Source organism: Aspergillus bombycis, assembly GCF_001792695.1.
Source record: "Aspergillus bombycis strain NRRL26010 chromosome Unknown contig00020, whole genome shotgun sequence".
In the NCBI taxonomy this organism is placed as follows: Eukaryota; Fungi; Ascomycota; class Eurotiomycetes; order Eurotiales; family Aspergillaceae; genus Aspergillus; species Aspergillus bombycis.
This window is the reverse complement of record NW_019170022.1, coordinates 369,968-396,108: the sequence shown is the minus strand read 5'-3', so window position 1 is coordinate 396,108 and position 26,141 is coordinate 369,968. Positions and strand designations below refer to the sequence as shown.

The 26,141-nt window shown below is 49.3% G+C and overlaps 7 protein-coding genes across 7 annotated transcripts; 2 read left to right on the top strand and 5 right to left on the bottom strand.

Moving 5' to 3' along the window:
* Positions 1–1,098: 1,098 nt before the first annotated feature.
* ABOM_003351 (TDT family transporter) lies at positions 1,099–2,544 on the bottom strand (the record flags this gene model as incomplete). Its single annotated transcript, XM_022530481.1, has 5 exons — positions 1,099–1,221; positions 1,275–1,560; positions 1,625–1,921; positions 1,979–2,347; positions 2,399–2,544. 5 exons carry the CDS (start codon positions 2,542–2,544, stop codon positions 1,099–1,101), a joined length of 1,221 nt encoding a protein of 406 aa, XP_022391597.1.
* Positions 2,545–3,693: 1,149 nt separating this feature from the next.
* ABOM_003350 (uncharacterized protein) lies at positions 3,694–5,460 on the bottom strand (the record flags this gene model as incomplete). The annotated part of the gene is made up of 6 exons (XM_022530480.1): positions 3,694–3,817; positions 3,886–4,347; positions 4,409–4,893; positions 4,938–5,066; positions 5,116–5,155; positions 5,222–5,460. 6 exons carry the CDS (start codon positions 5,458–5,460, stop codon positions 3,694–3,696), a joined length of 1,479 nt encoding a protein of 492 aa, XP_022391596.1.
* Positions 5,461–6,870: 1,410 nt separating this feature from the next.
* On the top strand, positions 6,871–7,697 carry ABOM_003349 (glutathione S-transferase family protein; the record flags this gene model as incomplete). The annotated part of the gene is made up of 3 exons (XM_022530479.1): positions 6,871–7,001; positions 7,064–7,269; positions 7,327–7,697. 3 exons carry the CDS (start codon positions 6,871–6,873, stop codon positions 7,695–7,697), a joined length of 708 nt encoding a protein of 235 aa, XP_022391529.1.
* A 1,955-nt stretch (positions 7,698–9,652) lies between these two features.
* ABOM_003348 (TauD/TfdA dioxygenase family protein) lies at positions 9,653–10,920 on the bottom strand (the record flags this gene model as incomplete). Its single annotated transcript, XM_022530478.1, has 4 exons — positions 9,653–9,837; positions 9,905–10,279; positions 10,336–10,665; positions 10,716–10,920. The coding sequence occupies 4 exons, from the start codon at positions 10,918–10,920 to the stop codon at positions 9,653–9,655; spliced, it is 1,095 nt and encodes a 364-aa protein (XP_022391530.1).
* Positions 10,921–11,902: 982 nt separating this feature from the next.
* ABOM_003347 (putative 3-beta hydroxysteroid dehydrogenase/isomerase) lies at positions 11,903–12,970 on the top strand (the record flags this gene model as incomplete). The annotated part of the gene is made up of 1 exon (XM_022530477.1): positions 11,903–12,970. One exon carries the CDS (start codon positions 11,903–11,905, stop codon positions 12,968–12,970), a length of 1,068 nt encoding a protein of 355 aa, XP_022391527.1.
* Positions 12,971–14,029: 1,059 nt separating this feature from the next.
* ABOM_003346 (uncharacterized protein) lies at positions 14,030–17,366 on the bottom strand (the record flags this gene model as incomplete). Its single annotated transcript, XM_022530476.1, has 12 exons — positions 14,030–14,140; positions 14,238–14,443; positions 14,524–14,980; positions 15,041–15,147; positions 15,223–15,304; positions 15,363–15,954; positions 16,010–16,230; positions 16,289–16,365; positions 16,451–16,690; positions 16,752–16,969; positions 17,039–17,208; positions 17,277–17,366. The coding sequence occupies 12 exons, from the start codon at positions 17,364–17,366 to the stop codon at positions 14,030–14,032; spliced, it is 2,571 nt and encodes an 856-aa protein (XP_022391528.1).
* Positions 17,367–18,056: 690 nt separating this feature from the next.
* Positions 18,057–21,290, bottom strand: ABOM_003345 (uncharacterized protein; the record flags this gene model as incomplete). The annotated part of the gene is made up of 5 exons (XM_022530475.1): positions 18,057–18,140; positions 18,202–18,308; positions 18,373–18,458; positions 18,536–19,192; positions 19,258–21,290. The coding sequence occupies 5 exons, from the start codon at positions 21,288–21,290 to the stop codon at positions 18,057–18,059; spliced, it is 2,967 nt and encodes a 988-aa protein (XP_022391525.1).
* Between the last annotated feature and the right edge of the window lie 4,851 nt (positions 21,291–26,141).

Here is a 26,141-nt window from a genome sequence, read left to right as displayed (position 1 = left end):
AGAATTACTTACAGTCCCTCGGATTGGTCCGCCCCCCGTGCCGCGCCCCCCCCCCCCATTTTCGTAGCTTATATCGGGTTTTTTATGTCAACTTAAGCGTGGGCAGCAATGTGAACCAGTGTACGCCGACTATCGCAGCACAGATTCCCCAATTTACTATTCTCACCGGATATATATATATATAGGGATCTAACATGCCCCTCCGCTCCTGCTGTTGGTTACGCCTGGTCGAATTCGGCAGCTACTAGTATGCATGGCTTCCGGAGTGCGGAATACTGGATCACGCCATCATTGACCGGTCTTGCTCAGTCAATTGCTTCACTCGAGCTCTACTGCGGGGAATGCTTGTACGAGGGACTATCCGGTGCGGCCAGATGGTTCTGGTGCCTTGCTGTCTTTTTTTCTCCGCGCGGTCGCCCCACGTTCAACAACGGACGCTAGGCTCGACCGAGGTAAAACATCGAAGCTAAATTTGATCTAAAACCGAGTCAGACTCGTCCAGATGAGGAGGATCATCGTTGATCAGAGGCCCGGGAGCAGCTCCGCCCCCGCCGTTCCACCACCACACCTTCTGGGGGGGTTACACGCGCACTGTTTATAGCATCCAGGCAACTTGCCATGTCGAATTGGTTTCTGGGGTAGACTCCCTGTCTTGGTGGCCACGAAGCCTGTTGAAGCTGCAGTTCATCTACTAGTATCCGTACTCGCGATACCAAGGGCCAAGGGCAATCGATCTCCGGAAGCTTAGATGATGAACCTCTCCAATAGAGAAGAAAAGTCGACAGCCGACGACAGCCGGACAGTACCGAGCGGGACCCTGCTCCGCCACGCGAGCTTAGTTAACACCCTGGGTTGTGGAGGCTATCACCATGACTGGCAGTGGCAGGTTCGGAGAAGGCTACTCTAGCGCTTGCTGTTGTGAGCCATACTGAAAGCCCCGAGAGAAACAAGGAAACCGGCTTTTTTGACAAAATGTGTCTGGCAACATACAGAAGCCCTAGGTGCCATAAAATGGATGCATGCTTCTCTATGTGACACGAAGATTGACCGAAAACCTCTCCCCTCCCCTCCCCCAAAAAGGATTCACCAGATTAGCCCTTACCCTGGACCTCTTCGGAGATTCTTAAGACAAGGTGCAACGAAAACATCACCCCGAATGATGCCACGGGAAGTGTAGTAACTAACCAGCAGCCACAGAATCACAACCGCGACGGACAATATCTGGCGTTCGTCAGACTTTTTACCATTGAGATTGTGAGGGAAAAGGGGCTTACCGTCCCAAGAACGGAAAAAAAGCGCGAAGGCAGCTCCTGGCCGATGCTACAGGTCGAAGTGGTAAAAACTCCCAGTGGGAAGGTCAAGGCCCACCATCCTATGTTGAAAGGGAATTTCCTCGTTTTGATCAGGGTTGCAACTGCAAAGGAGAGCCAAACGACGCCAAATGCCCACAGTAAGATTCCGATCAAAAATCCGACGCTATAGAAAATTTCGCCAGTTGAGGCATTCAGGGTACTCGTCTTGGGAAAGATTATCTGCGCACTTCTCCCAAGCCTTTGGATACTATGAAGTTTCATCAGAAGAGAAAAAGAAAAGATGGGTAAAACTCAGTATCGGGCCAAATTACCCATAGCTGCCCTGTCCCAGGGGACCAAGGGGAAGAAATACGCTTACAAGCATTCCTTTTGGTGGAAGCTTGTGGAACATCAGCCGCTGCATATATATACAGATGACCATCATCGCGAGAGGAATGCCAATTCCCCAAAGTATGTAGCTGGCCAGGATGATACCCAGGGCAAGTTGTGCGTCGGGCAGAATATCTGCAACAATGGAGCCCGACGCCGCCGCAACCACGCACGAGACAATTGGCAAAAGCCAAGCAGCAGTCATGGAGGACAGATCGAGCCCATTATTCCTCGCTGTTCTGTGAATGGACGTTAGCAGGGACGCATATACAAAAAAGGGAGAGAGAAACCAATACAGGAGAAACGGTATTCCGATAGCAATCAAGACCGATACCACCGCGTCGAAAATCCACACACCACAAATAAAATAGGCTGCACCATCACCCCATGGCGATACACAGACAAAGCAAAACATATTAATGATGGTGGCAAGCCCCATCGGAAACGTACCGAGGAAGAGTGATTGAACTGGATGAGTGACCATCACCTCGAAAATGTCCGGATACAAGATGTAGCGCAGGAGAGTAATGATCAGAAAGACCATGAAACATGCCACATTCAAGATGAAAATGATGATGGAAATGTAGTAAAGCCACTGCCCATTGTAAGGCAGAGTGTTGAGGAGAATAGACACGATTCCTGTTCCCATATTAACAGAGAACCAGCTTGTGTCACTGTTAGTCTCTGATTCTCCAACATTGTCTGCTGCGACTCACGATGGCGTGAAGTTCCGGACAACCTTTCGCCAACCGACATCGTGTTTCGACCTCTCAACAGGTTCCGGGATTTCGGCCGGTGGCACCTCTTTCTGATCAGCACCCCGTTGGGTTTCGTGAACTATCGAGGTGACCTGGTGGAACATGGGAGCATAGGGCTATATTGATCAATAGACCGCGACGGAGGTAAAGTGGGAGGCGGGAAGGAACGAGTTAAAAAGCCTGCGCAGGACCGAATCTAGGCCTATGGTCATATTGGTCGCGGCTATTCGACAATGCCCGCCGACAAGAAATCTACACGGAGATGTGAAGACAGTGTGCCGGCAGTGGACGGCATATCCAGTCGCCGAAAACAAATGTGCCGGCTCATCCCCACCGAACCAATGGGCTTTCGGCCAGTACGTTCAGCTGGATCAGTTTAGGTGCTTCAGCGGATGACCGGCTCGACATGCAGTCGCTTATACGTTATGAGCGAGGACCATATCAAGATCTAAGCCAGCTAAGGGGACTAGGTGTTTTGGCCATACCCTAGGTTAACGGCATCTGTAGACTGTCCGTGCTATCTGGCATGAACGTCACAATGAATTTAATGACCTCCCGAGCATTTCTTTTGTCTTTCCTAAGATCATGGAAGCTCACTAGCTGCATATCAGTTAGTTTGTTAACATTGCCCTATCTTACATTTATAGCCGGCCCGGGGAAAATGGGACCGTTATTAATCACCTCTCTTGTGTGGCATGGCTCTACAAAAAAAGAAATTACTTCATCATGAATGTATTGTATGGCTGCTACTGCTCCCTGGTTGCTTTATCTCAGTTGCACGCTTACGGAATATCCACGGCCTGCCCAGAAGACTCTAGGCCTTCCTGTCAGGAAGGACTTAACACTCAAACCCAAGCTATGAAGACTCTATCTCTTACCGGAAAGCAACTGTATCTTTCAATCGTACTCGTAGTGGGTGAGGTCCTGTATCCGCGATCTCTAAAACGTGCTTTGAACGAAAGACCTGCCCGCATCGGGTTCAATGGGAGACCTCAAACCAGGAAAATATCTTGAAAATGGAGTAATATTCAATGAAGACAGTTACTATTTTAATTTGCATTGTGAGATACTCTAGCTTCATGTATACAATACATGACTCGGCAGCGAGCTGATGCCCTTCTCAGAATTGAGCGGAGGCTTGAGTAAATGGCTTTCCACGGCCGTCGTCATCCCCAGACTACCACCAATGAGCAAAAGGTGCTGCCATTCTGACGAACGAGTGTGAGAAAAAGCCAGGCTTTGTTTTTCCCGTTTCATAGCGTGTATCTAAACCCCGACAGCTCTTCCAGAACAATAGCGCCAGTGGTTGCCTTCCTATTGAGAGCATGCATTCGTAGCATCAGAACTCCTGAAATGACCATGGTGATAATACTGGCCCTAAATCCCAAAATGGCAGGAGTTAACATTCAAATGAAAGAATTGAGGAGGCCACTCGCGACACTTACACAATAGACGCGATAATTCCAGGCCGATACGTCGGCGCATCCTGAGAACGAAATACTAAAGAACCGACGATCCCGCCAAGGCCACCACCCATGATGAGCAAGGCGTTGCAAAACGAGCGTTTCCATTTCCCGCGGATATTATTGGCCTGCCAGGCCAAGTTCGTTGGAACATTGGCGTTGCTGCCGGAGGTGACAAGAATGGCCCCAAAGTATTGCACCCCGGGAGACGCAACCCAGCCCAGCAGCGCCAGACCAACGGTAGACAGAAGACAATTCGAGATCACGAGAGGTCCGCGAATGTGGTATCGGTCGCCGGACCAGGCGGTAAAGTGCATCCAGATACCGGCCACCACATATGGGGGAGTAGACAATGCTTGTGCCGCGGTCACCCCGAACTTCAGTTTGGATACAAGAATAATAGGCAAGAAAAATGCGATGGAGTAAGAAACACAAGTCGACAATCTGTTGATCAGACAGTCAACAGTGAACTGGTCAACTGCAGTATCGAAGGAAAACAACTTACAAAAACATCATAGGGTAAGTGAAGACTTTCCAGTCTTTGGCGGGGCGGAAGAAGTCACCAAGGTCAAATTTGATGTGCTCGGCGGCATCTGCTCGGTCAGCATTTATGTGGCGGATGATAAAGGCCTCCTCTTTCTCTGTCAAAAACATCCAGCATTTGTGAGAGCCCTTGGGATATTCAACCAGCAATAGCCAGCCAATGACGGCAGCGACGAAATTGAGGACCCCTTCCATTAAAAAGATGTATCTCCAGCCGGCAAGCCCACTCAGTCCACCCATCTGCATGAAGCCACACGCCAGAACCGGTCCGAGAGCAGATATGAGGCAGCTTATGAAATAACTGATTGAGTATCGCTTATGCACATCATATCGGGTATACCAAGCAGATAGCAACGGAAGGAGTGATGCATACAGACCCGATTCAAAGGCCCCGAGTAAAGCCCGGATAATCATGAGATGCCACCATTCGTCGACGAAGGCCGCGCCCTTTACCCGTTAGCGACGGACGAGAAACGTTTTTGCCATCTTACCACCATCAGTACACCCCAGCACAATGTGACACCGCAAGAGAAGTGTCTAGGGCTGATATTTTGTGCTATGGCATTGATTGGCAGTTGCACCAGCACGTAGGGTACAAAAAATATCAAAAGCACAAGGGACTGCAATGCTATCAGTATACGGTGACTGAGAGAATAAGACCTACTGTACATATTTCGGGCCGCTCTCCAGACCGAGGTCCTCCGACATTCTGTAGATTCATCCTCGGTCAGTCGTTTATATGCTCTAGGGAAGAGTGCAAATAGAGGGTATATACCCAGCAATGGACGCTGAGCCAAGATTAGTCCTATCCATAAGACACATGCCCATAAGAAGCCCCAGCCCAGTCACAAGGCGACGGTCGACCTTGTGGATAATCTTCCTCTGTTCTTCCTTTGTAAATTCTTCGGCATATTTGGAATCTGTTGACGTCGTAGCGCCCTGCTCAGCCTGGACACTATCAATATCTTCGATGAATTCATCAGTGTTCTTAGATTCTTTGAATTTGGTATGCATGTTTCTCGCGTAAAGAACACAGGCTTGTTATCCGTATCCGTCAGAACCAACACCTACTCGCCTTTGGCTCTGCAGACTCGGGGTTCGTTTTGGCAGTAGGAGACGGTGGCGGTGATTTCCAGGTCCGCGTTCAATGTACTTTATAAAATGCCACCAATCCAGAGGGAGGGGGCGGGGTAATTCCTCAGAAAATCTGGGGAAGCTGCCTGGAAGCAGTAAGCCCGTTGGAATAGTCGTAGAACTCTGTTAATACTGAATAGTGGAGTTGAGGATCCCCTAGGGGCGTATAGACTTTTCGTAGAGTTGCCGACTACCGAGAACAAACTTGCCCTTGATGAAGTGTCTTCTAATTCTCTGTTGTGCAAAATATCTGAATATTTCCTCCTCGCCCTCGTCCTCTTCCTGCTACTACTACTACTACTACTACGACCACCCTTATTATTTGAATTTAATCCTACAGCCATGTAACTAGGCAGCATATGGCCGCCTTGCTCAATCGGTAGAGTTATCTATTACCTTTATTATTATGTGCTATATCTTGTTTCTAAGTATTCTATGGCTATGGGGGACTGTATTAGTGCAATAGTTCTCTCTATATCGGATTTCCAGTAGTGAAGACGGGTCACGGCAAGTGATTCTTGTACGAGACCAGGGAAGTGTTGGTGTTGGTATAGGGAGTCGATATAGGCAGTGAAATAGATTACATCCCTGATCGTCATCAAGTAAAAAATATCCCCTCTGGGTTTGGCTCACAACATCAGCCTGGGTTGCTTCAGCTATTGTGCTACGGCGGGTGGTGCTACTTAAGAAGCCGAAATGAAGACGATATGGAATATTTACGAGCTATGGTGGAGTAACTATAGATCAGCATTCTGACCAAGTAAGCGTCAACGATGTGATCTGGGAGACACGGAAAGGATAGAAGTGTAAGATTGCAACAGGTCAAGGTTATTTGTTTACTTGGGAGGATAAAAACAATTGGGCTCCACTTAACCTTTCGGTACACCTGGGCCGAGCCGACCGAACGGCTGAGCTCGGCAGCCCAAACCCCGCAAAAATGGGGATGCATAATCGCCATCCAGTAAGATAGTTGACCTCCGCCATCAACAGCAAGGCGCAATGTTAGAGTCTATGGCGAAACCAACTTCAGACTTCCCGGGTAAGGATCAGGCTCGGTCTCAGCCTCGGGGAATGACATCATTCGTGACTTAACTGGAGGAGGGAATGTAGCGGACCAAATTGTTCCCCGAAGATGAAACAGCGACATGTACAAAGCTCAATCTCACGCCGCGGACCATATGATCTCTCCTGCACTCCCTGGTGATGCTTCGCCATGCCCTCCGCGATAGTTAGCTCATAACCACATCGTGACTCTGTATTTGATCATCTACAATCAGCACCTCCAACACTATGTCGTCCGACATCACACTATACACCTGGTCCACTGCAAATGGCATCAAGGCCTCCATCACCCTGGACGAGCTTGGCCTACCCTACAAGATTGAACCGATTGATATTGGAGCCGGCGTTCAGAGGGAGGAGTACGGTTGTCCCCGGCATCCGCATCTCAGAAGCGTCCTGCTAACGAGTGATCGAAATACAGGTGGTTCTTGAAGATTAACCCCAATGGCCGTATCCCGGCACTCCTCGACGGCTCACAACGTGTTTTCGAGAGTGGCTCGATTATGTTGTATCTTGCCGACAGATATGACACAGAACGCAAGATCAGCTATGCACCTGGCACTCCCGAGTACATTGAGCAGGTGTCCTGGTTGATGTTCCAGATAGGTGGCATTGGTCCCATGCAGGGTATGTTGGAAAAACGGAAATAGGTTTCTCGGGCTTATATAATTGTCATTACTATAGGCCAGGCAAACCACTTCCGACTGGTTGCCAATGTCCGCTCCGACCACGCTATCAAGAGATTCATGGATGAGACCAAGCGTCTTTACTCGGTCCTGGAATCCCGTCTGAAGGAAAGCCCCTATCTGGCAGGTGCGAAGTATACCATTGCCGATATCGCCAGCTATACGTGGGTCCGCCGAGGCCCTGCGCTTCTGGAGATTGATCTCTCTGAGTTTCCGGCTGTCAAGAGGTGGGTCGATGAGATCGGCAAGCGGGCGGCGGTGCAGAAGGGCACCGACGTGCCTCATGTTGACCGTACCAACGAGCAGATGGGGGTCTTCCAAAACGCTCGCGCTAAGATTGATGCCATGATCAACTGTGATACACATTGAGCGACAAGGCTGTATTGTTTCTTTGTTTTATTTTATTTTCTTTTATACGGCGGTGTCTGTTTCACTACCACAGATGAACCACAATCAGTACATTATGACACCCCCTTGATATTGGTAGTAATCCAAGACAACTGTGATAGTGTCAATGTTAGAGAAGTCAGAAGAAGCGAGAGAAAACCTATTTTGTGAAACGGGGTGTCGAACTAGGAACGCAAGCATTTCATCTGTAGACAGCACTCTGCCTCGTTGTAGAAAGTGTGTGTGTTGAATATGCCCATCACACCCCGTTCTGCTTACGTTCGGGACTGGCTATCTATAGAATGCTAGTTCACTCCTGAAATAAACCAACGGTATTCAATAGAGGCACTGCCAACCAAAGAGCAAAACCTATCGGATATCGCGGATCGTCACGGGGGCTGAGAATCAGAGTCCGCTCATAAAACCAACAAAAGAAAAATCACAATGGCATTGACACGTTTCGTCTCTGGAATGCATGTCGTAGATACGATGAGTTCTGCCCTAGCGTGCATGGAAGCAGAGAGGGGGGTGAGGTCTATATCGCATTAGGGTTCATGGGTCACCGCACGACGTGTTGTGCATGTATTCGGGATGCCACCAGTGGACTCACTTGTTGCTGTCTGGGAGATCGGAGCTCTTCTGACGCAAGCTTTCGAGCGCCGGTGGGATGAAAGGTATCACTATGCCAGAGATGAGGTAGGATATGGCAATCGCGCGAGCCGTGCGACTATGGTGACGCGGCCGACGGGCGGAGAAGTGCCGGACAGAAGGGTGGGTCAGTTGAGCAGTCGTAATGATGGTCATGGTCGATCGTGGTGGATAGTAAACCGAGGCGAAGGCTATGGGGCAAAGAGTAGAGCACATATCGGCGACGGGATGTATGGTAGTAGTTTGTAGAGTTGGTTTAAGTGTAGTTCTGTCGCGTACAGGTGGAACAAAAACTACTCAGAGGGAAATTATGATAGCCATGCTTTACTTCGACAGAGGTGTGCTTGTACGAATATACTCGAAGCTAAGAATTTATAACAGTACACGCTGATCGGGTCCGGCAATGGGGGTGCTAAAGGCCCCTCCATAGGTAGGCCGACGCTTGCAGCTGGGGAACACTCAGCGGGGAAAGCAGACACTAACGAAAGATAAATCGATCGGCAGCATGGGGGATCCGGCTGTCGGCACAGCGAACGACATTTCCCTTGGTGAAGGGGGAAGGCAGTCGATGGCTCGCGGGCGTCCTCGCGTTAGTGGCAGTGCAATCCATAAAATCACGGAATTAGCCCTAATATAGTACCGATACGCCCTTACCCGATTCCACTGAAACCCAGGTGATCCTGGCCATACCGACCCCTTCCTTTATGATTTCTCTATGATAGTCACAATTTACCACGAAATCTTTCAGCTCATAATGCTATCACGCGACCTCATCGGGTTAATTAATGACCTGGTGATCTGGTGGGCCGTAAACCCCAAAGTGTGAGTACCTCGCGGTTCAGACGAGCCACTCTGGGTTCTGAAGCAAACTCTGTGGGATTTTTGGCTCTTGTCAGGGTCACCGATATGATTCTTAGGTTAGGTTTTCAAATATACGTAGAGAGGCAGCCAAAACTCTCCCCTACTCCGGGTGTTAGACGGTCTGAGGCATCGGATGGAACGTATAATGTCGCCTAGCGTCTAATGTTGTACTCCGCGGATAACAGGTGAGGAAGGCGGCGATGGCATTGGAAATATCTTATTACAACGGCTCAGGCTACATCTACACTACTTTGAATCATAGAAGTCAAGTACAATGGTTATTCGGACTCTCTGAGAAAATTGTGCAGAAACGCGGCATGATATGAAACAAAAATACCCGTCCACATACTTGTTGCATTGACCAAAGTAGTCAATCACAGGCAATATTTGGCGATGATGTTGATAGCGGATAGCTGGTAGTGGTGGCTTTATTCTCCTTTCTCCAGTGCAGCTTTCTCGCGTGCTTCTTTCTCCAGCGCTTCCCGTCTTCCCGTGCTCGCTGGGTCATAAAACGGCACTTCTCCCAGGCTGACAGCGCGGTGACCAGCCCGTGGACCAATTTCTTCATAGTCCCAGGTTGCCGCGTGATATGTGGATCGGTTATCCCAGATCGCTATCAAAGATGTCCGCTATCAGTAGCTGGCAACGGAAGTACTGGGGGGGGGGGGGGGGGGACATACCGAGGTCATTCGGGCTTTCCCAACGGTGGCGCACTTGCAGATCATGATTCTCCATGATCAAGTTCACAAACCAGTCGGTGAGATGCTTGCTCTCCTCGTCACTCAGTCCGTTAATTTTTTCCACATGGGTGCCGACAGCGAAGACACTCTTCCATCCGGTGACAGGGTTGGTGCGGATCAGCGGGTGTACCGCCCGCAGTTCTTCGCCGACATTCTCAGGAGCACCGCGCGGGCCCTTGAAAACCTCAAAGCCACTCTCCTTCGCAAATTGGTTGAATTGAGGCTGCGAAAACGTTACATCCAAACCTTCCAGGAATTTCTGGTAAGGTGGAGAGAGGCGATCATATAACTCGTATCCGGAAGCCCACAGAGTGTCTGGGACTTGTGTATGAGCTTGGCAACACCACTAGAGAAGGAGGATCAAGGCTTACCTCCGCCAGTCCTGGGGAGAACGGTCAGCCGCAAGATTGTATAGTCGCTCGGAACGGGCTCGAAAGTAATGTCGCTGTGCCACTCCTTTCTGGCGGTCTGGTGGCGGATCACACGGGATTTGTACAGCTTCTTGCCCTCCATGGAGTTGATCACGCTGATTTCATCATCCTTGACACTTATCTCCCGGCGTGAGTTGGCAACGGGGTGGATATGGAGTCCGGAAGTCTTCGGCTTTCCCGAGAGTTCCCCCAATCGCTGAGCGAGTTCCTTTTGCAAGTTGTCTGTGAGGCCGTCCTGCTTGCGGAAGAAGACTACTCCTCGCTGAGAAACTAGAACAAGGTTATTAGTCTTGAGTTACCATCTAGAGAAGAGGACTAACTGGTAATAGCAAGATCTCGAAGCAATGCATCGGAGTTCGGAGCACACAGGAAGTCCTTCAGGCTTGCGTTGGGATACTCGCGGCCAATGACTGGCGTGACATCAAATGACTCAAACGCATCCAGAGCACCGCTGAGTTTCATAGGTACTCGTCCAGGGCCTTTCCCCGAAGGGACTGCGGTCTCGGTGGAGATAGAGGGAGCCATAATGATAGAGAGGAATATACTCGTAGTTCAGAGGATTTCGAATCTTGAGAGTCAGTAGTAGCTATCAAGACAGAGCAACAACGCTCAATTTATACCCTATTTCACCAGATCCTCTGGCAGCTCTACCCCGTTCGTTCGGCTATATTGCCCTGACCATGTTCGACCGTAACCCCGCTTAGATGAATACACCCATGTAGCATATTGCCTCCCAGGCGCACGCCATGATGTCGATTAATGACGTGGGATAGTAATTGTGCATGATCTATGGGGTGTGGCTGGGGCTCGCAATACGCTACGTGTACCATAAGCTCATAAACACCGGCTGCCATTGCCGAAGTCGCGTTCAACGGGGCATAATTTACACTGGATTGGGAAGGGAACTCAGCCCCGAAGAACGTAGCACCCTCCCTGCCAAGAGCTCACCAGAGGAGGGGGTTCGCCTACCACACACCAATGGCAGTGTAGTACGATAAGATAATACTCTCGGTAGGTTGGAATCTAACGTGGCTCCCACAGTTGCCGAACGACCACTGGATCGTCACCATACCTTCGGGCGCTAAGGGGCTCGGTACAAGGACTGAGTGAATGAAACCAGGGCATACCCGTCTGTCCATATCCAGCCCCGACATCCGACACATACTGAGAGGAAGCTTGTCATGAAAGATCGCGAGTGATTGGATTGTTACCTCAGTCAGCGCTCTGCCGCTGTCATGCCGAAAGCCGAAGCCCTTGCCGAGATAGTGCCGGCTTTCCCAAGACCAGAAACAATTGCCTCGCCAAGAATCTCTATAGATCGAAAAGCTCCGGCAAATTATGCAAGTTTAAGCACTATCCTATGTTCGGTATGACCTTTGTCCGACGCCAACGCTGGCTCTGAACTGCTCCACGGATGACAAATTCGAACGCATGGACTATAAAAGATACCACATAGGACTCTAGTTTCTGTGACCAATAATAAGGAAAGTGACAAACAAATAACAATATGTCTCAGGGATTAATCTTCATAACGGGCGCCTCTGGCTTTATTGGCAGCGCCACTGCCGTGGAAGCCCTAAAGGCTGGGTATCGACTACGAGTTTGCCTTCGTAGGCCCTCGCCCCAATTGCAAAGCCTACTTTCAAAGTATGGAAATCAAGTGGAATATGTGTTCATTTCAGATCTTACGGATGAAATGGCGTTCCCTGACAAGCTGGACGGGGTGGACTTTGTGCTCCACCTTGCATCCCCTCTTCCTCATGGCACCGACAAGGAAACTTACTTCACTCCAGCAGTGAAAGGCACTACTGCCTTGCTGAAAGCGGCAAACAAGGTATCAAGCATCAGGAAGGTCGTCATTACCTCATCCATGGCTGCTTTGACTCCGTTGACTGGTGTTCCAGAGGGTGGAGTAATCCAAGGTAAACAATATCCTCTCGTTAATTTCCGGATTGGTATCGCACTGACACTCTTTCTCTTCTCTTTAGAAAGCAGTGATTGGGATCTATCAGTCGATGAAAATGGAAGCTTCGAGGACCCTGCGAATCCGTCTGCAACGCCCATGATACTCTACATGGCTTCCAAGCTGCTTTCCAACGCGGCCACTTGGGACTTTTGGAAAACAGCTAAGCCAAAGTACGACTTAGTTACGCTACACCCAGCATTTGTGTATGGCCGCAATCTGATGCAGACATGTGCCGACGGGGTTAAGGGAGGGTCCAACGGGGCGCTATGGGGATTTATCATGGCAGGCACCCCGACGGGATTTTTGACGGCAGTGCATGTTCAGGATGTCGCCGAAGCGCATATCAGAGCGCTAGATCGGAGAATAGTGGATGGCTCGAAGTATTTGCTGGCTGGGAGAAGTATTACCGTACCGGAGATTGCGCGATTTATTCAAAAGCGCTACCCAGACGCTGGGGCAGTTATCACCGAGGATGCGCCTAGTGTGTTGAACCCAGTTAATACAGCTAAAGCGGAGGGGGAGCTTGGTATGAAATGGCGCCCATTTGAGGCTATCCTAGAAGATGTCATGGATCAACAGCTTGGCTTCTGCCGAAACGCATCTATCTAGATGTCGAGCGAGGTGGATACGATTTTACCAGGGTACACGATGAGGTGTTTATGAATCCATTCTCCTTGCAATGTCCTTTCGTATATAGTGCGGAATTTGCTATGGACTTCGGTATTTTATCCCTGGCATTAGCCTATTTCACCGAGGATAATTCAACTTGTCCTCAGGTAGACTGGTCACTCTTACTAGTGGTCTTTTCTTCGATTAACGAATCTCATCGCATGTCTTTGGTTATACCCAATCCCATCCATCGTAGGTATTAAGAAGAGCGCTCAATACAGTCAGGCACAGTTCAAGGACAAAATCAACTTTAGTTATGGAATCCTCCGCTTCTGTAAGAGGCTTTGGTCCATGAATAGCGCATCTTACTCTCCGTCTCTCAACGCGGTATGGACCGGGATTTACAGATGCTGATAAGTGTACGGAGCCCTATCGTGATACTCGCATCCAAGTACCTTCTCTTGTACTTCCAAGACACGTCGATACAACGCTTCCGCATACTTATATTTCCCCTGGCTGGAGAAGATACCACCAAGATTATTGATACTGGTAGGAGTGTCCGGATATTTACGTCTAAACACTTTCTCACTTCCTGTCATCCCTTGATGATATCTCTCTTCTGCCTCTTTATACTCCTCTTGATTGTAAAGTATATTAACAAGGTTAGTGATACTAGTAAGCATATCTGAACAGTTGTGTTTAAATACTTTCTTACTTATCTTTAATATGTGTCAATATATTGCTTCTATCTCTCTATATTTCTCTTGCCTAGAGACCTGAAGTGTTACTGACTTGCGCGCAAGGCTAGAGATGGGCAGCGGACGATACTTGCAACTGAAATACATGACGCAAGATAGAAAAGGGACCGACTGTGCACACGTTCGACAAGGATTTCCTGCTAGCTATTGAGGCAAGGTAGACAAAGTCATTATCGAATTCTCAAGGTACCGAAACGACAATCCTATTATAATATGGTAGAATTGTCGCATGCCATGTAACAAGCTATGTAATTCACCCCGTAGCAAACCTTAAGTCACATTTCCTACTTCAATTCCATCCTCAATGCCACTCGCTGGGCCCAAATGTCTCGCCTGGTGCAAGGGTAAGGTATCGACAGTCCTGCAGGTCGCAGGTAGTCGTAAACTTGGTTGTACCCCACCAGTCCGGGAACTGTGAGTGTTGTCAGTAAAGGAGGTGAAAGAAATTCGAAGGGGATGGTCGCTTCAAGTAGGATAGAGGAGATAAAATGAGTTTCAAGGAAACGTACGGAGATATCATTGTAACTTAGTGAAAAAAACTGGATGAAGACGGAGAATGCAATCCCAGTGATCAGACCCGTAGATATGAGGTAGTTATACTTGCCCCACCAAGTCGGAAATCTCGTTTTGACGTAATAGCCAAAGAACCATGATATTGGCAACGACTGGAAGAAGTTCGAGAAGTTAAGGGGGGCCCAGAGGATCGGTGCGACCACTGTACGAAAACGGGAAGAATGATGGTTAGCTGGTGTTCTCTCATCCTTTATAGCATAAAATGGGTCACTGGAGGCGTACTCATCACAATGGGATGGGCATAGCGCAGGAAACTCTGCGGCCACTTGCGCTGCAATGCCCACCATCCCAGCGGCCAAAGGGCACCGACAAGAAACCCAATTGGCAAGAACCGATACAGACTACCGGGCGAGAAGAGCCTCTTCGGCCCAATGACGCCCCAGACAATAGCGCTTGTCCATTGAAGGGAGACGTTGGAGCAAATGAAGCGTGACTGCTTGGTAGGATCGCAAATGCCTTCGATACCTGTGATTTGAAATTCGATGATCCCAAGACTAACTATAGAAGCGAAGATGGTAGCAACGAGCTGAGCTAGCATCATTTGAATGGGTGGTACTTTGGCGTAGTGACCCAGCTTCATGTCAGATATGAAGTAGACCCCTTGGCTAACAATTCCTTTACCCATGACTTTGAAGATAAAGGTGCCAATCGGATCTCCGTCACAGACGCAACCGCCAATCTAGTGATTGATTCTTATGTTAAATGGGGACCGAAAGAGGCTGACAAGACTGGGGCTTACAATGTTGAAAATGATTTCCAGATCGGTCAAATACCCTGTGATCGAGCATACGATACCGATTGGAATGATGAAGATTGCACTGCAGACGAAGGCTATCGGGATTACCCCTACAGCATTGCAAGATCGTGAATCAGTGTTCAAGTGCCATAAACTAAAGAGCAAGGAGGAGGGATGCCACTTACATCCAGGAACATTCGTAGGCCATACGTAAAAGGCCGCAAAGCCGAGGCCCGCAGCTCCGGCCGCAACGAGTAAGTAGACCCACTTCACTATTGGTTAGTTGGGAGATATCTCTGTTGTCACAAAGGCAAGCATCACATACCTCGCCCACTTCAGTGTATTTACTCATCAGCCTTGTATGGACGTCCCGGTGCCCAGAGAATTGAGAAGCCCCCTTGAAAATCTTCTTCATGAGCACCAAGACTGCAGAACCATGGTATAATGCTGTGAAGACAAGCATAGCCGGAATGATGCACATCATGCCAGCGTACCGAAGTCCAACGGCCGCGGGAAGGAACACCTGCGAGTATGACTCGTATGCAGTTTGATTCAGGCGATGGTTGGTACCGAGGATCTTTGAGGTATCATAGACCTGCCCATTGTTATCGTAGGAAAACCATGAGTTGATGGGTAAGTAGCCTGTGTACCAAGTATTGGTGAAGAAAACAGGCATTATAACGCAGATACCCCAAAAGGCGAGGGTCATGATGATCTGAAAGATGACAAAGAAGGGTGTGACGAATGGGTCCAGGGTTGCCAGCCACTGATAATCAAATGTCGCAAGTGGGTTGAACCCCATGTTGAAGTAGTAGGTTCCGGTCACAATGGCCAGCGTCGCACTCGTCGGCTTGATCCACGTCATCCAATTGAAGAAGGTTAATGTTGGGAACATTGTACCTGGAATCCAGTAGTATCTGCAAATCAAAGTCAGCGGTGATTGCTTTTCAGATGGAACAGGAAGACACGCACATAAACGCAATACCGAACACACAAAAGAAAAACCGAAACCGTGAAATCTTCCAACCGTGGGAAGTAGCCTCATTGTGCGTAAAAAAAGCTCTGTTCATGGAGAGTTGAGAGAGGACGTAGAACCAGACCATGCTTGGCTCATAGACAAGGAACCGTCGGCACATGCCCGCCAGGCCGTAGCCCAGCAACTGGGTACTTAGCATCATGCACATGCCGTAGCCCTGAGTATTGCTCCTCGTTAGCGAATGTATTACTAAAGGTGGACGGATCTCAACGAACAAAGCTTGCAGCCCAGGGGCTATCAAGATACATGGGCAGCCGTTGCATGAAGAACAAAGTTGAGATCTGGGGAGTTGCTAGAAAGAGATGAAAATTTAGCCTAGCAACTATTTGATGTTGGAGCCACAATCCGACTCATAAGAGGCAACCAGTATAGCCTACCGTAGCTGACATTAGCCATGATTGTAATCAATGTCTGCTCCTTGAGATTGAAAGGGCCAGGATTCAAAGAGAATTCGAATTGCGATCCCCGCAGGAAGACAGTACTGGGTAGAATTGATGCAGAAATTCTTCCTAGACCAAAACCAATGAGCTGTGCCAAATACGCCGTGACTGTGATGGCGGGCTGACGAGGCGCAAAGAATTGGTTGATTGCTGCCAGGCCGCATGCGCAAAAGAGACCTAGACATGGCCTTCAAGTCAGAAAAATGCCTTAGAAATGTGTCTGGAGTCGAATACTGACCAATTACCCATGCTCGGATCGTGCCACATGGGATGCTGGTATCATCAACAGGATCAGTCACGGCGCGCACTTCGCGATAAACGGAGTTGGATTGTAAAATCGCTGCCCAAATTCGGGCATTGTACTCGACATTCGATCCAGGCTCGTTGATTGCGCTCAAATCGGCCAAGAGAGTTCTCGCACGTTCAATTGTGACCCGTGAGATGAGCATGTCATGTCTATTCAGAAGCTGGGTGAGCGTTTGAAATCATGATGCCACCGACAACTACGTGATGTTGCGTACTTACTGATAGGTGTTCACAAAGTCTTGAAGAATTTGTTTAGTTTCATCGAGGGTTAGAGAATCTGCAAGGGCCCGCGCCTGATTGACTTCAGTCTCGACGAAACCTGCTTCTTCGTAAAGGTCCTTGGACTCCACATCGAGTGCTTCCCACACATTAAGCTGGGGCTTCTCCACCTAAGCGTGTATAAGTCAGCTCTTTGTTTCGACATCCGCAGATGCTTTTGTGTATTGCGGTGTCTCACCACTTGGCCGAGACCGATGTCACCATGGGTAGGGGTGCTTGTGTCCACTGCCCCTTTCTGCCCATCTTTGACATGGAATTTTGAAGTCATGGTAAACAGTGGCAGGAGTCGAGGGTGCAGAGCACGAGGCTATGGCATGCAGACGCTGGGATCAAATCTCCCGGCATATTTATGGCTCCATCATTGAGACAAGGGCCATTCCGGGGATCGCAACCCCTCTCAGGCAAATCTGATAGGGTTTGCGCTTGGATGTGGTTGAGATAGGCGATGTGTGGAGTCGTTGGCCCGTGGCACGCGGAGTGGAGAGCGACTATGCCTAAAACGGGAAACAAGAACGGGTTTGCCCTGGAGAAAATACAGTTCCCGGGACGCATACGAACGTGATTTGTAGATAACTGCGTTCTAATCTGACTACTAGTAGGTTCTGTCGTGCCCAGGTCCTGATCCTGTGTATCTTGCCGATAGGTATCTACAGCCAATGGGTAATGATGGATATCTTGCCAGACATGTTGCTGCTAGTATCATGGACGGTCTAGCCGTGCCTCCTGTATGCAATCAACTCGCACGGAAAAAAAAAAGAAAGAAAGAAAGAAAGAACCCATGCACTCAGCTAAAGTCAAAATCAATTACATTTGCTTTCCAGAGCGGCTGCCAGTATCTGGAAGGTCAAGTAGAACCCCTATCAGGTAATGAACTCAGACGGCAAACTTAACACACGCAATAAGATAGATTCCAGAAGAAATACGATTGGTTTTCGCTATTTGATAATGTCTATCTAGATTAGGCGGACTTCAGAAATTCCATCGGAGTATCAAACGAGATCACGCGCCCCGATCCAAGAGCAAGAACACGATTATAAGACATCTATAAGGACCAGTTAGAATCCCAGATCAGGCCTCAACCAGCTGTAGACATGACAACATACATAGCCACCTGCTTTATGGGTGATGGTGAATACAGTTCGATCACTGAAAGCTTCACGCAATACCCGCTGTAACTGTTGGTCTATCTCTGCATCCAGCGCTGCCGATGCTAGAGTGTGACGGACTAATGTTAGTGGGACTGCTAAGGATAAGTTTCGATAAATGATACGAACCTTCATCCATGACGATGATTTTGGCATCAGAAAGCAGCACCCGTGCAATAGCAAGAAGTTGAGATTGCCCACTGGACAGATTTTTTCTGTGGTAGTATGTCAGCGCTGTTGTCGTGTATTGAAGCATGGAGCAAGCTAAACTGGCAGCATGAAATAAACTCACCCTCCATCCGTAATCTCATACTCCAGCAGTAGATCTTCACAGTTGAGGGCTGCTGGTAGCCCTGCCTGGCGTACTACGTCCAATAGTCTGAGGTCTCCGTATCTCCCTTCAGGGTCGAGGTTGTACCTCAGGGTCCCTGTAAAGACAGCAGGTTCTTGCGGTATCATCGTGACGTGCCTTCGGAGCTCATGCACGTTGACCTGGGATATATCAACACCATCGATGGCAATGTAGCCCGATTGTGCTTCAATCATTCTGGTCAGGCACAGCGCCAGCGAGCTTTTGCCTGCTCCTGTCCGTCCAACGACCGCAACCTTCTCGCCCGACCCCACTTCTAGAGAGATATTCTTCAAAATCTGCGTTGCACTGTCGTAGCCTGCACTGAAATTGTTGAAGCGCACGACCCCATGACGTGGCCATTCATATGGTATACTCCCAATGGTGTGCTCGTCACGGCTGGGGTGCTCATCATCATCGTCGAGCAAGTACTGCTTGATTCTTTCGACTGATATCATGTCGATCTCGAGGTTTGTGCGGAAGCGGATGATGTTGGTTAACATGATCGAGATTTGCATCGCATATGTCATCACAAATCCGAGCTCGGCTGAATCAATCTCAAGCCAGAGAAGCAGCGACGCAGTGAAGGCAATGATGAGGCTAAAAGAAGAGGCAGATGTCAGAGATCCGATGCTTGTTTAGGTAACAACGGAAGCGATACATACCCCGATAAAAACTCGAGCCTGAGGGACAACCAATACTCGAGACAGTAGAGCGGAATGCTGGCTTGGATATTCTCATTGACAGAATCATAGTGTTGCCGGAGAAAGTGACCCCATTGACCGGAGACCAGAATGGAGTTGTATCCATTGATAGCCTCCTGGATGCTCATGATGATGGGGCTTCTGGATTCGATCTCAAGGCGCTTCAGGTCGCGGACAGCGCTAAGGTATCTTGCTTGTAGGATCCAGAACAAGGCGGTAAATGGGAGAAGATACGCCACCGCAAGGACGGAGGTATGTAAAAGAACACCCAAAACCATGAGTAGATTCGAGCCCATCATAATCCCGCCAATGAGATTACTCGCCAGTGTTCCGTCTACCTTGCTTATATCGTTAGTGAATCTGTTAAGAATCTGACCGGATGGGGTTCGAGTGTAGAATGATAGCGGTGCCCCTAAGACACCGCGGACTAGTCTGGCGTGTATTCCTCGAGCTGCCGGCAGAAGACACAAGTGATAGCTTATCCAGATGAAGCCCCAGCCGAACAGACCCTGCATGAGACCAGATCCTGCGACTAGTGCTATGTAGAGCCATTTATCAGAACGGCCTGCGAGCGAGAGTAACTCGAGATTGTAGTTTGAAACCACGTTACTCAGTTTTCCCAGCACAGTCAGCAATAAGACAGCAACCCAGCCTATTGGGCGCGCCAGACGTAACCAGGTCAGGTATGTTGACCAGTCGACCTGTCCTTCGCCGGCACTCTCCGGTGATGACTCCTGAGTTGGGGTCTCCTCATCAGATATTGAGTCATTGTAGTACCGTGGAGACTCAACTTCTTCCACGGATACTGATGCTGTCATAGATGCCTTCACCTCATCGAAAGCAAGAGTGCTCGAGGCCTCAGGTAGTGGTGGCGCCCGTGAACTAGTCATTATGAGTCGCTGGGACCTGATGGCGTATCGACTTTGAGCGGCTTCAATCAGTGGTGCGTCACTAGTCACCACTATCCGAATCGAATTTTTGAGCAGACCACGCTGGCCAAATATATGGTCAATGATATGCCGCCTGACGGAGGAATCCAAGGCTGCAAGGGGATCATCGAAAAAGTAAAGATCGGCGCGGGAATAGACCACACGAGCAAGACAGATACGACTCTTCTGTCCACCGGAGAGAGCGATACCGGCGTCACTTAGATCAGTCAAGTCCCCGTGTGGAAAGGCCTTGAGGTCCGAGTCAAGAGCACAGGCTTTCAGTGTATGGTGGTACCAGTCGGCATGGAAGGGGCGACCAAAGAGAATGTTATCCTTAAGGGTGCCTCTAACAATGAAAGGTGTTTGTGGCATATATTCTCGCCTGCCGTGAGTGATGACATGACCGGTCAAAGGTTGCGCAGATCCTGTCAGACCCTTCAACAACGTAGACTTGCCCATACCCATGGCGCCTGAAATGGTGACCAGAGCCGGCCGGGAAATATCCAACTCAACGCTCGAAATGAGAGACACACTGCCTAAGCCAAAGTCTGCTCTGTGTACGAGTAATCTCGGTTCTTCGTTGTCATCAATGCCTGCTTTCTGCTCTGCAAATCCTGGATCTGGATGAAGGAGAAACTTGTGAATGCGATCGAAGGATGTTTGGCAGGCAAGGAACTGCGCCAGTGTACCCGGGAGTGCACTCAAGGCCATATTGATCAGACTGAAAAACCCAAGACTTGAAAAAATCAGGTCGCCACTCAAATTCCCGCCACGCATCAAAGTGACTGCGAAGGCCGCAGATGTCATGAGATCCGGAACGGCGGCCATAATGGCATAAATGGCTCCCTGGAGTTGCGCAAGAGAAGCCATGACATCCACTTCTGCTGATCGAGATTCATCAACTGACATACCCACTACTTTTTCCCAGCCACTTAGCTGAATAGCCTTAATCCGGTCAATAACCTCGACCACCTTGGCCACTCGCGTGTCTCGTTTCCCCATCAACTCCTTCATGCCGAACTGAAGTCTGCCAGATAGAGGGTGAGTGAGAAGGAGGGACACCATCTTATTATGATATTAGCATCGCAAGCTAATAAATGAGGTGGCACTTATATTAAATTGAAGAACCTACCAGTATACCCACCGCGAGGCATGTACTCTGCCAGCCGATCATCTGGGTAAGAAACCCAATCGAGATCGCACACTGAAGTGGGATTGCCCAGAGTGCATGTAGTGACGGCATGAACTCATGGATCCGTAATGTATCAACCTCGGCGAGGTTTGTGGCAGAGCTTGCCATATCATCATTCAGATTGCAGTGGATAAAAGAGCTTTCATAGACAGAAGCCGTAAATGCGGATCGGAGTTTGATACCAATGAGGCGAAGCTGGCAGAGGCCTTGGTTGTTGCTGAACATGTACACCAAGCGGGCGAGAAACATCCAGAATATCGCAAGCATAGAAGGGTTGATGAGAAACTCTTTCAATAACCAGGGTAGCGCCAGGCGGGATGCAGAAGACAGAATCTCGAGGCTAAACGTGACGGAGAGCTCCCGCCAGAAACCCTGCACAAGAAAGGAAATAAATGACGACGGTCCTTGATTGTGTTTCCATGGGCCAGTGAGCAGTTGGTGGAGTATGTGTTGAACAGAATATGCGTCGTTGACTTGCCACAGGTCACTTGCTGCCAGTCGCCTGGATCTACCAACTCGTATCAGACGACTCAGCCAGGAAAACGTGAGAGCCGAAAACAGAGGCTGATTGCCCAATGGGAGGTCTCCACAGTCCGGTTCATGGGTAGCTGTGAAATCAATCAGAAATGCAAGTCCCAGTGTGACAGTTACTGTCGCAGGCAGAAATAAATGGTCTTCTGCGATACAGTTGGACAATAGAGCCCAAGCCAGGGTCGACAACAAATGGTATAGCCCGCATAGTGTCCTAGAGTCCCCATAGGCCCGAGACCCCATGGCAACGACACATCCTACCAGGGAAGTGACTACTGTCGCCTTCTGGTAAGGAGTTGTAAGCCACTGCTCCGGGTGGATAAGCATTGTTGAGAGAAGCGTGGTGACGACGACGTCAAGTCCCTAGAAGCAGCCATTGAAGTTAGTTATTTGATTTGGACAAATGGGTTGAGGGTGCCTACAAAGGGGATTATGCCATGTAAGTCAATCCTTTTCTTCCCGCTGAAAGCACCCTTTGTACTCCACATATAGCAGGTAGTAGATACAAGAATACCAGCCGTAGCGACCGCCTGAAAAATCCTGTAGACACTCAGCAAATCCCAATTTTTCGTAGAGAGATAATCGATAGTCACTCACAGAGTCCATTCTGGGCGAAGATAACACATTTCAACCGGTTCATTCATAGTTGTCAATATATACGTCGGCCATCGTGTCTTGTATATTGTCGCGACACGGTCATGGCCCAAATTGGCCGGTAGTGACAGTTCTATCATATGTTCGTGCTTGGAAATAGCGTGGACTTGAACAAAAAGCGATGGATAGCAAGATATGCCTGAATAAGTCAATTATAGTACTTTTATCTTGTAGAGGATGGATGTTTTGCTTCTTCTTTCGTCGATATAGATTAAAGCGTTGAAGGCTAGGCCTAAACCGGTATGCACAAGCGCCTCGAGTCTCGTGACATTCCGATAGCTGAGTCCGGGGTAACGACCTCCAGAGATAAGAGCCACGTGATAAAATGCACGTGCCTTCTGCTTCTTATCTTCTTATCTTTGATATGCGCCGTCTCTGGTCCCTCGCCTCGTTTGTTGAACGAAGCGACGAACGAAGTGAAAAATCCGTTCAGCCATCTATTTTCTGTACTGTCCACTGAGATTGTCCATGTACACATCCAAGGTTCGACGAAAGAAGAAGACAAATATCGTCCGAGTGCGGACTGGATGTTACACGTGTCGGAGACGACATCGCAAAGTGCCCGCTCCCTTTCCGCACCCCATAGATCCACGGCAGTGCTGATACCCCATAGTGTGATGAACAGAAGCCTCAATGCGGGGCGTGTCAACGTATAGGTATAGAGTGCGAGGGATATGCCCCTAAACTTGTCTTCCGGGATGATACTGCCTTTGTTCAACATCGAGTGACTGCCCTTGAGGATGCTAAGTGGCGCGCAATTCGAGAAGAGGAAGCTCAGCGCCAACTCCAGCACTCGCTATCACCTTCACCACGAACATCATCAGTCTTGCCTGATCAAACTGTTCTCCAAGACGCCCCTCACAATCGAGTTCCCAGCGACATCGATGGTCTCACATGGGTGGAGCATACGCCGTCACAGGACCTCTGTTCTCCTCCTTCATCACGCCCGAACCCGGGAAATCATCCACATCGGAGCGGGACCATGCAGGGAGAAGATCGGTTATCTACAGAGCAAGATCGTGAGGCGGCAGAACTGCTGACGGAGCTCCTAGCCTCGATGGATCCTCCAGTTGCCGACCCAGGATTCCCAACTCCCCATGATCGGGGCTTTGAAAAAGCAACGCCATTCTGGCCTTCTCCAAACCTGTCGCTGCGAACTGACAAGACCAATCCAATGCAGACCGTGCTGCAGCTCAACGATTGGCATGCAAATGTGGTTCCATGCCTTCCACCAATATTCGGGGAGGTAGAAGACATGATCCAGGAGTATGACGCCGTCAGATTGGCCGCCCTGGCCTTGTTATCGTCATGTCATGCCTTATACGAAGAGGAAGATTCAGGGATATGCTTCACTTACTATAGCCAGGCTCTGAGAGTTTTTGCGATGAACGACCGAGTGGAAAGTGAGGGAATGGACTTATGCGCAAAGCTGGTCGTATTGATGCTCTTTGTATATTTCGAGCTTGACTCTGGCACATTCAGCGGGTCCATCTGCCATCTGCGTCGCATGGATCAGCTAATTCTCCAACACTATTCGGAAATTGTTGTCACAGATCGAGGCATCCGCTTGCTCATTGCATGGGCGGGGTTACGAGCTCAGCACTCAATGGACATTTGCACCTATATTTCGATTAATTTTGCTACTGTGTTCAACGACACGCCGATAAAGACTGAGTTGAATGGCCACATTCAGTCTACCGCTTCCACATATGAATATCTGGTTCAGACCCTTGAAGAGGCTTACCGATCATCAAGTGTTCTTTTACTTTTCCAGACTGTTGGAAACGACATCTCCAGTCCTAACTACCGACTCTGGCTGAACCTGAGTAAATCAACTGGCGTGATAGACCCCCCGGCGTCGCTGGCTGCATTTCGCTCCCAGCCTGAACTATTCCGATTCCTTGCAAGAAGATCTGCGGATCTAGATGAGTGGCAAAGTACTCTTCCCTTGGAAGCAAGACCAATCGAGTCCTTCGTGTCAGAAGACCTGGATAGCCGGCTGCCACTTAATCGAGTTTTCCAGATTCGTCCACTTTTATTCACAGCTCCCGCACTGGCTCTGAATTATGCACTCTATGCAACGGCGCAGCTCTTTGCCTCGTCTAGCAATATTGAAAGATGCATCGGAGCGCGTACTGACTCGGATCAATGGGTACACCTTATACTCCGTATTCTGGCTGGACTGGATGCCCAAAAATGCCTTAAAACTAGTCGCTACCGGATGGGTGCGCTCAATATTGCTATGCGCGTTGCGCTACGTTGCCCGACGCTTACTGCACTGGTGTGGATCGACGATTGGGTCCGGCGGCTGGGAGATGGTAAGGATATGAGAGAAGCTGGATTACCACTTGCGCTGGTGCGGCGCGTCCTTCGAGGCCTCATTTCAGAGTTCGAGGGCGGGCGCCATGTCTTCTTGCTGTTTTCGAATTTAGATTGCTTCCAAGAAAAGCAGGAATTATCACGAGTCTTGCCCCAGTCAGCGCCGTTCAAGGGGGTAATCCTTGGTCGCAGAATCGAACAACGCGGGCGACTGCCTTGTCTTTGTGATGAGGACCAGAGCCTTTTTGTGGATGTCCTTAAGGATATTTGATCTGCAAGATTCATTCCAACATCGCTCAACCATAGCTTCATTCCCGAGGACTTGTACATCGTGTATCTAGCAGAAGATGTCCCAAGACGTCCTCTACTCCTACGTACTCAACTTGTAGAAAGATGTGTGCGGAACCAGGTATTCATAGATTTGAAAGCAAGAGAACTAATGATAAAGTAAGGTCTCTCAAGTGCTACATCTGACATACTGCCACACTTGCATCATGCGCGTACCGCGGGGAGTGAACGACACATTGACCACCTCACCCGACTGTCGCTGAAGCACCAACTTTATAATTGGATCCATCCTACCTTTCAGCTCAGTTAAGGGTGTTAGTTTCAGAATGTGATCCCCTTCTTGGACTCCAGCACGAGCAGCCTGACTTGTTGGGTTGAGATTTGCTATGACGCGATCGCCTTGAATAGCGGCAGACTCGTCGAATCCCAGCTCCCAGATCGGAGCGTCATGACGCTCAGCCTTTAGCCCAAGGTCCGATAGCCCGTCTTCCGGCGGCGCCATGAAATTCCCTACACACATAGATTCCACCAGCTCGGCAGCGCTCTGGTGAGGAGAGGCGGCACCTCTCAAAAGCTCGTTTAGTTCTTCAATATACTCATTTCGGCCAACTACATGTCCCTCCCGTTCCCTTCGTAGCAGATTCAACACGAGGTCGTTAATTCCCTTGGCGCCCTGCGAGGCACAGCGGATCAGTGAGTTGATTTTGAGTGCGAATACCAAGCCTCGGCCATAAGGAATACGCTGAGCATCTGATAGTTTCCAGGTAAGCTTCGCTGCATCCTCATTGGAGTAGTGCATGAGCGGGTTGGTATAGTAAGCGAGAAGTCGCTCGTTGAGAGCGACCCTGAACTGTTCCGGCGACAACATTGTCATCTTCAACGGAAAGACCAAGGAGAAATACTCTGCCATGCCTTCTGGGTACCAATTATGG